We start from the raw sequence: 16,345 nt of genomic DNA on the forward strand, positions 1-16,345 counted from the left end.
CAAGATCTGCATGTGTGCGCATCCCCCTCCCCATCCCCCCACCCCCCCACCTGTATTAAATTGTTGACTTGTTTGGCTTGTTACCAAGCATCATAGGCTACACGCCATCACCATTAGAATGAATCATGAATAACATTACACCAATGATGATGTGCAGTGTGCACTATTAAATTAGCCTAGCCGGATCAGCTACAGGCCATGGTAATTTTGAAAGCCTCCATTTTGTTTAGAAAATCATTCAAAGAGCTCTGCTACAATGACTGTCGTTGCAAACTGCCATGTCTCTACTCATTTTGAAATGTTAGGCTACACCCTTGTGTTCCTTGCACTAACACTTTGTATTTTCTTACTAGCACTGACTTTGCTGATAGCTGCTATGATTGTGATATGTGGTTGTCTCACCTACACTACCAGTCAATGTTTTTACATTGTAGAATAATAGTGAAGACATCACAACTATGAAATAACACATATGGAATCATGTAGTAAGCAAAGAAGTGTTAAACAAATCAAAATATATATTATATTTGAGATTCTTCAAAATAGCCACCCTTTGCTTTGATGACAGCTTTGCACACTCTTGGCATTCTCTCAACCCGCTTCATGAGGTAGTCACCTGGAATGCATTTCAATTAACTGGTGTGCCTTGTTAAAAGTTAATTTGTGGAATTTCTTTCCTTCTTAATGCGTTTGAGCCAATCAGTTGTGTTGTGACAAGGTAGGGGGGTATACAGAAGATAGCCCTATTTGGTAAAAGACCAAGTCCATATTATGGCAAGAACAGCTCAAATAAGCAAAGAGAAACGACAGTCCATCATTAGTTTAAGACATGAAGGTCAGTCAATACGGATAATTTCAAGAACTTTGAACGTTTCTTCAAGTGCAGTCGCAAAAACCATCAAGCGCTATGATGAAACTGGCTCTCATGAGGACCGCCACAGGAATGGAAGACCCAGAGTTACCTCTGCTGCAGAGGATAAGTTCATTAGAGTTACCAGCCTCAGAAATTGCAGCCCAAATAAATGCTTCATAGAGTTCAAGTCACAGACACATCTCAACATCAACTGTTCAGAGAGGACTGTGTGAATCAGGCCTTCATGGTCAAATTGCTGCAAAGAAACCACTACTAAAGGACACCAATAATAAGAAGAGACCTCCTTGGGCCAAGAAACACGAGCAATGGACATTAGACCGTTGGAAATGTGTCCCTTGGTCTGGAGTCCAAATTTGAGATTTTTGGTTCCAACCACTGTGGCTTTGTGAGACGCAGTGTGGGTGTGTCGTATCGGGTGAATGCTGGCAATTATTGCTGTCAACAAGGAGTCCGCTTAGGCTGCACTGTGATTAGAGGCTTATATTAATATCACACGTTTACAGCATAAGTGACAGATGTCATGACCACCCGGAGAGCGACGCCTCAGATTGCAATGGCCGCTCTGCCCTCTCTTGGTCTAGCCCCTACTTATAAACAATGCAAAAAGATGGGTTTTCCCTCTTCTGGCCAATCACCAGTCTCCCCTGGGGCGTCACCCTCCAAACGGCTACATTTGAACTAAGATCATAAAAACATTTAACAAAGGCATAATCCTAATACACGACATTTCCCCCCTTCGAGACGAACTAAAAGTCTCGAAAACAAACAGAATAGGATTATGACAAGTAACAATTTATCTTATTGAGTATCTTTAACATTAAACCAAAAACATTATCCTCTAGAGTGTATATACCTTTCTATGAAATATGAATAACTGTTTATGAAGTGTGAATACATTACTATGAAATATGAATAACTGTTTATGAAGTGTGAATACATTACTATGAAATATGAACAAATCTTTATGGAGTGTGTATACATTACTATGAAATATGAACAAATCTTTATGGAGTGTAAGAGCGAAAAACTGTCCGGCAACCTTCGTTCCAAATCCATCCATCAATCAAGACAGTAAAATTCTCTCACGGTCCCTCTGCCCCAGGCAACCACCTCGGTACTCCAGATAAACTCATAAACAATGTAAATGCATTTGAAACTATGATGCAATTAAATACACATGTAAGCCCCTGCAAACAAAATCCTATCCAAAAAATATCCACTCTAAGGCTGGTCAACCCATTGGACCCTATAGTGGACCTCTCCCTGCCTAGACTCCCTGTCCCTAAGCATCAACGAAATAAACAAAAACATCTAAGATCCTCACATGTATTCAACAGTGGCGGCTCCTGAAAAAATTCTCAGGAGGGGCAATTTTTCTGATGATTTAGGTGACCTACACACATTTAAAAAAAAAGATATGTCCAGCAACAACATGAAGACAGGGGCAGCATATAAGTCAATACCAGAAGCATTTATTGACTGATCTCAAAAGTGTTGGCTTACCAGGGTTGGTGGAGCCCTCAGTTTCATCTTTGCCTCGCAAAGCTAACTCAAACACTCCGCAAAACTTCACACACTGGATTAGCCGGCTGAGGATGTGGCGGTTCTTGCTAATGTCGTAGTAAATATATTTGTTATAGTGAATATGGAATATGATATGTTGAGTAAAATGTTGTGCTAAGATCTATTTAGGTCAGGAGCTGGTTATAAGTTCTGTTCCTATCCAATAACAATGGACAAAAGGGTCCTATCTTGTCAGCCTTGTCAGCAGGTGGCCAAGGACAACACCCACGCCATAGGCCTCTCAGTTCTTCCAACTCACGAGTTCTTGCTCTGAGGACACACACACACACAAACACACACACACACACACATCATCACTGTTAAACACACACACACACACACACATCATCACTGTTAAACACACACACACACACACACACAAAAATCCCCTCTCTTAGGCTGAACATTTGAAGACAGAGAACCCGACTCAGAGCCAATGCAACAGTGACAGTAGCCTGGAGGTGACCTCGCCCAACTCATCAGGACCAATCAGAAGATCAGAACTACTAGATTGAACCTACTTCATTTATTGCATAAAATGTCTGCACACAATGTTTCGGGGCTCTCTTCAGATAATAATAATAATAATAATAATAATATGCCATTTAGCAGACGCTTTTATCCAAAGCGACTTACAGTCATGCGTGCATACATTTTTGTGTATGGGTGGTCCCGGGGATCGAACCCACTACCTTGGCGTTACAAGCACCATGCTCTACCAGCTGAGCTACAGAAAGTGGATACTCATGGATGCGCATTGCAATTGTAAAATGTCAACACAATTGGAGACACCACATCATTTTTGGAGACATGTTATTGACAGTAAACTATTGTAGATGCGACTGCTAACTAAATAAAACATTTTAGCTGGCTAGCTAATCATCTTAGCTAAATGTGGGGCAAACAATTCAGTTATTTACCGTTAATTTGAGGGATTGGGGTGAAAGAAATCGAGTTACATAGTGATACTTTACGATATACTGTATTGACAATATCGCAATATTTTAGCGCTAGTTGGCTGTACCTGCACCAAAACACCATTATTGTTCCTTCATAGCTTGTTCTCAATCTTTTCACATTGGGAGCCAATTAGTTTTCAGCACTTTTATTTCCATGACTGATCAAAACTCGTTCTCATGGCTTTCTGATCCCTCTGCAACAGACATATGGTGCGCAATAAAATCACAGTATCGAATCGCAATACGTATAGAATCATGAGACTCGCAATGCTGATGCATATATCTTATCGTGAGGTTCCTGGCAATTCCCAGGCCAAGTTCATTTGCCACAACAAATCTCTTCGCTAGCAAACGCGATGTCTTCTCCAAAACGACAATGTGTCTCCAGCAATGTTTACTTTTTTGACGTTCTATGGCATCTCCACTTTCCAAGCATATATGACCACATGTAATATTTTGGTAAGTGATGCAAATAGTGAACTATGTAGGGCCAGGATGTAAAATATATGTAGCTGCAGCAATTTCTCTTATCTGATATGGTAAGTAATGGGGCTTAATGTATAGCTCCCTAAGAGTTTGACGAACGGGTCCGTGAACGCGATTCCAGATATATTTACCTCTGAATAAACTGCCTTTATTACACCATATCCACATCCAGTAAACTTGTGATTATCAACACTAACCTCATCGTTGTGGCGGCGGACAGCTAGCCTGTATCCCTCGTCATCCAGTTGAGTGAGTCGCAATGTCTTTTTTCGTTCGTACCAATTTTTGGAAAATCCTCGGGTGTAGGACTTTCCGCCTTTAGTAGAAACCTGTTGAATTATTAAATTTGGTCTGGGAGGTCCTAATTGTTTCGTTGCCAATTTATCTTAATTTGTTCGCCGACAAAAAGGAACTTCTTTCAAAGACACAATCGAGTTGGACTGAAGCCTAGCCATTTTGATAGTAGTAGTGAATTGATTGAGGCTGCTACCTGGTCTTTTCTTAGTTACGTTCATTCGTGGTTACGTTATGTATGACGAAAGCGCGTAAGTGCAAGCCCACAGACACCCATAGAGAATGTATTGAAAGCTTTGAAATGTGAAAAAAATAGATTTTACATGACAGGCTATGAGAGACTTCTGGGCGATTTTCAACCTGACTGAAATCGCCCAAAAAACGGGCGGGGCCATTTGAAGCACGACTTTAGCCTGATTTGACATTTAGTGGCTGTCAGATCAGACGTGAACACTGATAACTGCTGTTGCCGTGATATAATTTTTTATAAATTTATAAAAAAAATATATTTATATATTTTTATTTTTTTATTTTTTTATAATTGATTAGAAAAAAAATCCCTTCCTTTTCCCGTTTGGCAGTGCGTCGCCCATATCGCCCTATTGAACAAGCCGTCCCTGGTATTCAATAACATCAAATATCATTCTACAAAAATTAATACGTAAGAGTATGACACAAATTATGTATTACACATGAAATATGTCATTGCAGACACTGGAATGTAGTCCACTACACTTCATCTCCCCGTAGTCTCCTCTTCCAATGGATTGTTGATGATGGAATCGGAATCTTTCCACACCCTCTTTGTTTCATCTCCTCCAGTCATTGTCCTTTCATATTGTCCTTGTTTGAGTATTTCAATCTCCACATGTTCCCCCAAATGCTTCTGGAAGAAAAGACCAAACAGTATCTTTTGCAAAACAAACACTTTCAAATTAAACATCAAGATCAACTAAGAATATAAAAATGATATATAAATGATGTATGAATCACATTAACCCACTTCCCCCCTTTGATTCATAAAATCATACTAAAATCACACTAATATTGGAGAATTTTTTTTTGAAAAATGATCAAATAATCAAAAAGGATATTTATCCATCCAGTTCTACTTGTCCATCTTCATCCAGATCAGGAACAGTCAACACCGGCATCTGAGTGTTGTCTCCAGGCATCACTCTCCAACCTATCTCAATATCATAGCTTTCTCAAAGGTCAGTAACAAATTACAAACCTCACACACAGTGCTATCAAAGCTGCAACTAAAATCTGAACCATCACTGCCCCTACTGGCCTACCTGATCTTGCAACCAAGTCTTCGCTGACTTCCGCTCCTTCAGATCTACCAAATGCATCCCTTATATTCTTCAATGCATATATAACCCTAGTGATAATATCTGAACTATCTGGACTCAAAGTATAACTAACATTATCAATAGGATCTTCCCAAATGTTACACCATACCATGGAAAAAGTCCCCCCTTCTCCCTTAGATTCATCCTTCAATGATAGACTTAAAGACTATAACATGTCTCTTTTCACCCTTTTAACCCTAGATTTATCTGTGTCCGGTGCTACCCCTCTTATAATGGTAGAAACCTCATATGGAAGCTTCAACATGTAACAACATCCTGTCTATCCATAGGGTAAGAATATATATTTAATCACCACAAACCCTCCAAATATCTCTAAAATTCCCCATAGTCACATTGTCAGGCAAAAGCTAATCTTTTAACCATCAAAGTCCTGCTTTTCTTACTAACTGGTACATAAAAAGTTACATTATATTTGTCATCTCTAATCTTATGTTCATGCTTATCCAAAGTCATCATATAATCATCACAATCTGATATTCCCATGAACATACCCTTTACATCATCTGTTTTATTAGAACCAAACAACTTTTAGCCCTCACTGCTTTCACCTCAAATGCTCCAGGGTTCGCTGTTACCTGATTTTACTTCACATCTAACAAATTCCCATAGGGTAATTCATTTAACCAAGAACACCTAAACCTAGGCTTCAACAAATGTTTTGACAATGACATTATTTTATCTGTTACTGATTGTTGTTGCTGATACAACAGTCATGACAAAGCATAAGATTGACACATACTTGATAGAGGTCGAGCGACCGTCTCTAACATGTTTGTCTGGAATTCTCAACAGACATGGACCCTCAAGATTCCTCACTGATCTTACAGAATGAGCTAACCGCTGGAACCAAAGATTCCTACCTGGCCATCTATCTCTAATTTTCACAACAGAAGAATCAAACTACATGCATTTAGTTTCTCTCTTCCCTAACGAGCGGTACTGCAGATACCTCTCCTTGTCTGTCATTAAAATCAAAGACCTCATCCTGTACCTCCATGATAGTACTCTTCCCTATTTCAGATGAATCTATATTGACTCTCTACTACTATCTGCTCTCCTATTTTAACCCTATTCGTACTATCATTGACAGCACTCTCCATCCGTAACATAAACCCCTGAGTCCTTCTTGCTACCCCCTTTAATTTCAGAAAAGTTGTTGTCGGTGTCATACTTCCTACATTTGCTATTGCCATCGTATCATTAATCCCTTCCAAAGTTACCATTAAAGTAGTTGATTTAGTTGATGTATTACCACCTTTAATTACTTCTAGTGGGAAAGTTACCAATATACTCTGTATTATTTACTGTTGGAGTGACTACTGTAACATATTCTTCCTGACCTCCTTTGGTGACTGTGGAAACTTCAACAGACTTCAAATCTTCCATTATAAGCGTCACTTTACGAATTACATAGCCCTTTAACCAATAATTCTTAACCGGAACAAATTTTAATGCTTGCACTAGATAAGTATACTTCTTCTCCATAATTATCTCTCCATGTGGGAGGAACGTCCCCATCCTAACCCTAATAAGTATTTTTCCCCCTAAAATTGGTGCTGGAGCTATTGGTTCCCTTATAATCAAATGCGATATATTTATGGCTTTAATAACTATCAATGTTGAAAGAGTTAAATTGCTTCTCACTGTTGTTTTAATAGACTGAAGTGTTAATGTCCTTAGTTACTTCATCCATTTTCCCCAAAGCTTTGAACTCTTTACTTGTACTTCCATCTATCACCACTAGTGTCACTTTTTCCACTCTCAGTCCTACCTCTAATCCCTGACTTTCAAACTTTTGATTATAAAAATACACCCACAATTACCTTGATCTTCCTGCTGGGAACTGTAACTATAGATACTCAATCACCCTCAATCTTCTCTTATCATTCAGCAACGCATACTTTCTCAATGCATCTGCTCCTAACAGATCTAAACTCCTACCATATCTTCCCACTAAACTCTAAAATGTCCTTCACCACTGTTCTCTCTCTTTTACTACTAACTTTGAAACTTAGCTTACTGTCCTAGAGTTCCTTCAACCTAGTTCTCCTAACTTATTTTAATCTAATCTTTTCTCCTAACCTTTAAAAACCTTTTCCACTGATTTATTCACAAAATCCCTTTACCACCCAATTTTTAGGATATGTGATTGGGAAAGTCCCCACCTGCTTCTGACTTCTTTACACACAGACTTGGCAAACGACTAAACACCTTTTAGCCTAGCCTGAAATCCCTTGGTGTAAGAATGTAACCCAGAATAACAGTCACCCCTTTTAACTTTATTTTCCAGACAGATTGTCTAATAGGCAGTCTAATAGATTATCATCCTTCCTATGATATTATCTTTTTAAGCCAATATGATTCCCAAAAACCCTACTTTTTTTTAACATCTTCTACCAGACAGCCGTTTAGTGTACATCCTATTGTACAGTTCAATTTACACCATGCATCTCTTCCCAACACTGCAATAGGTATATGTTATAATATTAGTATGTCTATTTTAATTTCTCCTTGATTTTTTATAGCATAGCTCAATTGGTTCCCTAAGAGTAATTAGCGGTTTTACTACCTCAAATCCCTATCCTAATTAGTTAATTTTACATAGTGAGATGTTTAACCTCTTTAGGCTGAACACAGATAAGTTTTTCCACTATTCACTATCACTTCTCATAGTCCTGTTTTTACTTCAATTGTTAGATATTTTCTCTTCTTCTCTAATCGATGCTATCAGCTGACACCCCCCTTTCGGATCTTCTAGGCACTCTAGAATCCTTAGGGTTCACCTGGAGAACAGGTGATCTTGACTGGCCCCTGTATCTTCCTTAAAAATGTTCTCTGTTGTTTCCTCCTGACTTATTGCACTCACAGGTAAAGTGACCAATCTGTCCATAATTATAACAGTCTTCTGAAAGTTGCTGGAAGTGTAGCTGAAATCTTCCTCCTCCTTCTAAGCCTTCTCGTCCTCTTCCTCTCCAATTCTGTGTCTGTCCAGAAACTGGCTGTGGATATGAAACACCTGGTACCCCCCTTGGTGGCTGGTACAATTGCATTTGATCTTGTTCAGTTGAAGCTGTAACAGTGATTGTTGATTTGGTTCACTCTGATTCTTCATAACCAAAGCTTCTCTTCTCCACCAGTTGTATGATCGAGTTTTCTGAGAGTTTCTTGATCCTGTTCTTTCTTGCTGTTGACATATCAGGATTCTTCAAAAGCTTATATTCTAAGTTCTGTCCTCGAAATATCATCTTCCATCATCTTCTTACTAGTGACCTTTTTCCTCCTCAATGTATTCTTCTCCTCCAATTCTTGGGATCCTTTTCTCAGCAGTTTTTCTTCCTCTGTATCTTCATCCTCATCTTTCCGAACCTCATTCTTCTCTTAGTTTCCAGACATCTCGGTTTTTCTTCCTTCTGGAGTTTTGGATTCATCTTTCTGGTCGTTTCTGCTTGTCCTCTATCTATTATTCATCTTCATCTCTGATGCAACAATCACCCTCCTGGATGATCCCTGGAAGCTGAGGATAAACATCCCTAAGCTCTACTTCCTTCTCATAAGGTGGGTGTCTTTTTGCTGAATCCGTATGTGAGAAAGGTGTACTAACTTCTGCCATTAGTTTTCCTGTCACCTTCTCTATACCTTTGTTTATCTTATCGCTGGAATCTTTTATCAGTTTTTGTTTGAGAATGAAGGGCAACTTTTGTTTCATTTGCCGGATAACCTAGCAATACTTTAGTTAAAGGGTTACTATTTTGTACTATATCAATCGGTGTAATGACTTTTATAGCCTTGATGTCGTTTTCTCCCCATTGTAACAACCCTTTTATATTCCTTTATCGTGAATTATTTTATTTTAGACTATATAGCCTATGGCTTCCCCCCTTTAATTATTAATATAACCCAAACAACCCCCCAAAAAAAACATTTTTTTTTTTTTAATAAATCAATCAACCAAAATATGAATATGAAAAAATTCAATTACATTTTTTATCCAAAAACCATTTCTAATTAAAATAAAAATTCAATTAAAAAATCATTTAAAAATTATGAATAATTAAAACCAATTTTTTATTTCTACATCCTATGTCACCAATTTATCAATTAGTGGTGGCTATCTTACCACAACCCATCAAATGCAAGTAAATGTAAGTTAGTCAACTTCAAAGCAATCCCAAAAACAAAGCCTTCTAACCCTACCATTACTACACTTCCCATAAACCCCCTTGCTCTATAATCACCTAATTATCTTAAATTTACAGAATAATGTCAGTCCTTGATTCCCAACACAATTCCAATCAAACCCCAGTGATGCACATAGCCTCCAAAATGCAATTTTTAATGAATCAGTTTGCCAAGCCTATGTGAAATTGTCATAACATCAAATATCCTGTAGGGGAAGATTTTGTGAACTAGCCTGATATCTGATCCTCTGCCGCGTCACGTGACGCTACATCAGCACCCCCTCTCCTTCTCTCTCTCTCTCTCCTGTCGTCTCGTCCTATCGCCTCTCATATGACAAAAACAGAGACACAGAAAAATATTTTAGTAGTTACTGCAATCACTGAGTTATCTCAACCATATTCAACATTCCTTCGTTCACATTCGCTCTAAGAATCAACTCAGGACTAAATAGATCAATAACATTTTTATTTAATTTTTATTTATTTTAATCGTCATTTAATTTAATTTATTATAATTCGTCCTCATATATCTAATTTATGAATTCACTACATCTCAACAAATAGTTTCATGTTCGAACAACAGTCACTTTAACGATTTAGAAGATTCGTGTCCAAATTCCCCTTGTCTGTGGCTATTTCTCCCCCTGCATGACCCACACTCCAGCATTTAGCATTAACATTAGCCTTAGTCTTTAGCTAACTGCGGCCTACCACACACAAATAAGCATCCTGCACTGCCCTTTTCTTTTTAACATATTTCCCTACCATTTTGTGCTACCGTGGACTTAATGACAATTCACCGAGAAATCACACCCATGCAAACCCCCCGTCGGACGAAAGTCGAGCAATAATCACAATCAGATACATTTCATTAACCCGAGTTTTTCTTTTTTTTAAACACACCGACTTGCACATTCTATCGTGTAAGCGGATTTGTCGGCCCATATCTAAATGGCCCACTCCGGGGTCTTAAGCGGTACAGTGCTCTAATGTATGCGCATATCTGCCTTAATTGTACACCTTCAATACTTAATTCCTACCGTTTTATGCTCTAAAATTCCAATTATCTGCCGTTTACCAATGGAATAACATTTTAGAATATCATTACAGACTCCTAGTCGACCGCAATAACGCCACATGAGGCACATTTCGGTCGTATGGTACACCCTCCAGTGTACACACGCAGTATCCAAACTAAGCTGTGAGGAACACTCACCCTTGTCTGGTCATGACTTCAGACCGAAGTTAGCCTGGCGGCTATGAATGAGCAAAGGAGAGATGCAGACCAGCCCCACGTTGGGCGCCATTTGTCGTATCGGGTGAATGCTGGCAATTATTGCTGTCAACAAGGAGTCCGCTTAGGCTGCACTGTGATTAGAGGCTTTTATTAATATCACACGTTTACAGCATAAGTGACAGATGTCATGACCACCCGGAGAGCGACGCCTCAGATTGCAATGGCCGCTCTGCCCTCTCTTGGTCTAGCCCCTACTTATAAACAATGCAAAAAGATGGGTTTTCCCTCTTCTGGCCAATCACCAGTCTCCCCTGGGGCGTCACCCTCCAAACGGCTACATTTGAACTAAGATCATAAAAACATTTAACAAAGGCATAATCCTAATACACGACAGGTGAACAGATGATATCCGCATGTGTAGTTCCATCCGTAAAGCATGGAGGAGGAGGTGTTCTGGTGTGGGGGTGTTTTCTGGTGACACTGTCTGTGATTTATTTAGAATTCAAGGCACACTTAACCAGCATGGCTACCACAGCATTCTGCAGCGATACGACATCCCATCTGGTTTGGACTTAGTGGGACTATCATTTGTTTTTCAACAAGACAATGACCCAACACACCTCCAGTCTGTGTAAGGGCTATTTGACCAAGAAGGAGAGTGATGGAGTGCTGCATCAGATGACCTGGCCTCCACAATCCCCCGACCTCAGCCCAATTGAGATGGTTTGGGGATGAGTCGGATGGCAGACTGAAGGAAAAGCAGCCAACAAGTGGTCAGCATATGTGGGAACTCCTTCAAGACTGTTGGAAAAGCATTCCAGGTGAAGCTGGTTGAGAGAATGCCAAGAGTGTGCAAAGCTGTCATCAAGGCAAAGGGTGGCTATTTGAAGAATATTAAATATTTTATTTATTTATTAGTACATGATTCCATATGTGTTATTTAATAGTTTTGATGTCTTCACTATTATTCTACAATGTAGAAAATAGTAAAAATAAAGAAAAACCCTTGAATGAGTAGGTGTGTCCAAACTTTTGACTGGTACTGTATCTATGCACTGAATGTAAAGGCATCCGCATACATAGGTTTGGTTTGCTCCTCTCAGGACTCGGGTAGGCATAGCGACCGTCTGTGCTCTCATACTCCCTAAAGACCTTCGCTTGAAAAACAAGAAAAAAAGCGGCAATATTACTGTTTGTCCCTCTTGAGCCACCGTAGCAACAATATAGCCAGAAACACTTCCTCAAAATAGTCCGAATTAATCTAAGATAATGCAAGAAATGTCATTAATTATGACATTTTTGGTCTTAGTCACGCAATTTTAAGATGTTTGGTGCAGTATTTCTCAAATGATTTTTTTTTAATGAAAACTATTCGTCTCTCATTGAATGACTTCATGTTCCCACTCCTACTAGGTGTAGTACTGTTGACCAAACACTGATGAAGGGGTGTAGACTTCGGCTACCGAACTTCGACTTGCCTCAATAAATGTTTTTGTGTGCACGAGCAGCCGAACATTGCGGAAGACCAAACTGAACAAAAACGTCACAAAATGTTCATAATATATGCCCAAACTGTTTTGACTGGAAAGCATACGGTAAGCTTAAGTCGCTCTGGATAAGAGCATCTGCTAAATGACAAATGTTGCTTATAGTAGTGTAATGGTATGTGGTCTCAATGTAGTGTCCCAAATACAGTACTTTCAATTTTAATTATGATGGGATAAGCACTAAGCAGATTCAAAAAGCCTACTTTAAAGTAGCAGTCAATGAGGGGGAAAAAAGTATATACCTAGTGGGGTGTTAACAAAACGATAACTAGCCTGCTAAAAAATAAAACTGCTAAAGATTCTAAACTAAAGATTCCAAACTCAAAACAAAAGGCGTCATGGCAACAAAACCAGCAGCTTCGCGGCTCTCCAAGCTGGCACTCTGACTGACGATCGCCTTAATTGGACACAGCTGAGAAATGATCAAGGCTTAGCTCAGCACCTAATCCCGGTTACCGCCACCTGGGGATAAAGTGTGGAAGTGTCTCATGGATAGTGTGTTTGTCTGTATCCTAACACTAACCTTCCGCCCCATATCATAACAAGTATCGCTGAAATATTATATCCAAATGTACATGGTACTGTGTATAGCAAATAAGAGTTCCATTTTTGTATAGCTTAACAACTCACAAAATGCCCCGTCACCAGGCACACCGCAATGCGGTACTAAGCCCAATTTGGCCTCTGCATTCCTCCGGAGGCTTCGCAATTGCGTCACACCCTCCATCCTGGACTTCCTGACAGGCCGCCCCCAGGTGGTAAGGGTAGGTAACAACACATCTGCCATGCTGATCCTCAACACGAGGGCCCCTTAGGGATGCGTGCTCAGTCCCCTACTGTACTCCCTGTTCACCCATGACTGCAGGCATGACTCCAACACCATCATTAAGTTTGCCGACGACACAACAGTGTTAGGCCTGATCACCGACAATGATGAGACAGACTATAGGGAGGAGGTCAGAGACCTGGCCGTGTGGTGCCAGGATAACAACCTCTCCCTCAACGTGATCAAGACAAAGGAGATGATTGTGGAATACAGGAAAAAGAGGACTGAGCACGCCCCCATTCTCATCGACGGGGCTGTAGTGGAACAGGTTGAGAGCTTCAAGTTCCTTGGTGTCCACATCACCAACAAACTATCATGGTCCAAACACACCAAGACAGTCGAGAAGAGGGCACGACAAAGCCTATTCCCCCTCAGGAGACTAAAAAGATTTGGAATGGGTCTTCAGATCCTCAAAAAGTTATACAGCTCCACCATCGAGAGCATCCTGACTGGTTGCATCACCGCCTGGTATGGCAACTGCTCGGTCTCCGACCGCAAGGCACTACAGAGAGTAGTGCGTACGGCCCAGTACATCACTGGGGCCAAAAATCCTGCCATCCAGGACCTCTTTACCAGGCGGTGTCAGAGGAAGGCCCTAAAAATTGTCAAAGACTCCAGGCACCCTAGTCATAGACGGTTCTCTCTGCTACCGCACGGCAAGCGGTACTGGAGCGCCAAGTCTAGGTCCAAAAGGCTTCTTAACAGCTTCTACCCCCAAGCCATAAGACTCCTGAACAGCTAATCATGGCTACCAGGACTATTTGCATTGCCCCCCCCACCCCATCTTTTTACGCTTCTGATACTCTGTTTATTATCTATGCATAGTCACTTTAACTCTACCCACATGTACATATTACCTCAATTACCTCGACTAAACGGTACCCCCTGTATATAGCCTCCCTACTGTTATTTTATTTTACTGCTGCTATTTAATTATTTGCTTTTTTTTATTTGTATCTATTTTTTACTTAACACTATTTTTTCTTAAAACTGCATTGTTGATTAAGGGCTTGTAAGTAAGTATTTCACTGTAAGGTCTACACCTGTGGTATTCAGCACGTGGCAAATAAAATGTGATTTGATATGGCGCCGCCGACCACATATTCAGATCAACATTGGCTTTAACACTTGCACTAGTCTTTTCTTACTAATACTGACAGTTGCTTTATTGAGGAACACTTTTACTTTAATACACTGCACCTGTACACAGCCCATCTGTAATTAGCCCACCCAACTACCTCATCCACATATTGTTATTTACATTATTTATTTTGCTCATTTGCACCCCAGTATCTCTATTTGCACATCATCTTCTGCACATCTATCACTCCAGTGTTAATACTAAATTATAATTGTAATTATTTTGCACTATGGCCTATTTATTGCCTTACCTCCATAACTTACTACATTTGCACACACTGTATATAGATTTTATATTGTGTTATTGACTGTACGTTTTGTTTACCCCATATGTAACTCTGTGTTGTTGTTTCCGCACTGCTTTGCTTCATCTTGGCCAGGTCGCAGTTGTAAATGAGAACTTGTTCTCAACTGGCTTACCTGGTTAAATAAAGGTTAAATAAAAATAAATAAAATATGACATATCTTACCTTGCTACGTTAAGATGAATGCACCAACTAAGTTGCTCTGGATAAGAGCGTCTGCTAAACGACTAAAAGGGAAAGTAATGCTGCATTACTTTAATGTCTCACTGACTGCACTTTGAATAGAGTAGGTGAAAACATCATGTAAGAAAACACGTGCCAAAACCTCACTATGCACTCTATGAATAAAAATGAAACCATTTATTTTTACAAGTTTGTACTTTGCGAAGTAATTTAATCAACCCTTAAAGCAGATGGCACTGAAATAGTATTACAGTATATTGGATGGTATGAATCGTCTAGGTGTGTGTACATGTTGTGTATGCCAAAAACGTTCTCAATGATGCGTTGTAATTTTCCGACGGTTCTGTGTTCAGGCAGTGCCTCCCTGTTTCAGTCGATTTTCCTCCGTTTGGTGCCTAATGAACATGACGATGATGATGTGTGTCTTCACTCAGGATGTGAAAAACCCTGTCTTCTATATATGTTGTTGGCAAGAGAGCAGAAACATACTGGCATCCAGGCTAAAGCCTGGCTATCAAATGCGATCCACTTCCCATTGTGTCGCAGAAACTGGGCAACTAGAAAGAGCTCCAGTGGACATCAAGCATATGATGACCGTTCATTTCTGCACTGTGTCCTGGGGTTTTGATGCCACCTGGGATCCGCAACAGGGTCCATTGGAAGGCTCCGGATCCTTCTTCAAGACCGTGGGCCTCACCACGTCAATGTCCCGCTCCAGATGATCCAGCAAGCCCGTGACAATACCGGGAGCAGCGTGGAAGTCAATCAGAAAGTATCCACCGCGCGAGTGTCGCTCGTTGTGTTTCGATATCTTGTACGGTAGAAGTTTCTCTCCAAGGTTCTCCAAGCCTCTCACCACAGCGCCCTGCTCCATCAAGGTCTCCACTGTGCGCCGCAGAAGTGCCGCGGTCTCCGGCCTCTGCATGGCCTTCACAATGAGGGCAAGCTCATATCGAGGCATGATTTACAGTTTGTGAAAGGCAAGTAAAGACAATAATACAGTTCAAACGTCCAGACTCACACAAATGTCCTTCATTTACAGTGTTCTCTGAACGTCAAGTGCCATGTCGTGAAACGATTTTAGATGACGTAAAATATATGCCCCAGGGTATACCAAAGATGGAGGGTGGAGGGGTGTAGTTATGGCGCTTAAAACGTTTTACATAAGAATATCTCGATACAATACAGAATAAACCCATGTAGGAAAATGTTTAGAGCTATGTCCAATAATATTACTCGTTTTGAGTACTAAATGATTATCGGCCTCAAACTAAAGATTTATGAGTTTCACAGATGTGCTTTGCCATGTTTTTTTTATTTCGGTGACGTATTTATCACGCGACAGCGTTTCAGTGCGCATGCGTCTTCGGCGGTTCC

At 40.2% G+C, this 16,345-nt stretch overlaps 1 protein-coding gene across 1 annotated transcript; it reads right to left on the minus strand.

Moving 5' to 3' along the window:
- Positions 1–15,154: 15,154 nt before the first annotated feature.
- On the minus strand, positions 15,155–16,032 carry mrps6 (mitochondrial ribosomal protein S6). The gene has a single exon (XM_084191752.1). It carries the CDS (start codon positions 15,927–15,929, stop codon positions 15,567–15,569), a length of 363 nt encoding a protein of 120 aa, XP_084047878.1. The 5' UTR covers positions 15,930–16,032; the 3' UTR covers positions 15,155–15,566.
- Between the last annotated feature and the right edge of the window lie 313 nt (positions 16,033–16,345).

This window comes from Coregonus lavaretus (assembly GCF_964263955.1).
Source record: "Coregonus lavaretus genome assembly, contig: HAP1_SCAFFOLD_525, whole genome shotgun sequence".
NCBI classification, from domain to species: Eukaryota; Metazoa; Chordata; class Actinopteri; order Salmoniformes; family Salmonidae; genus Coregonus; species Coregonus lavaretus.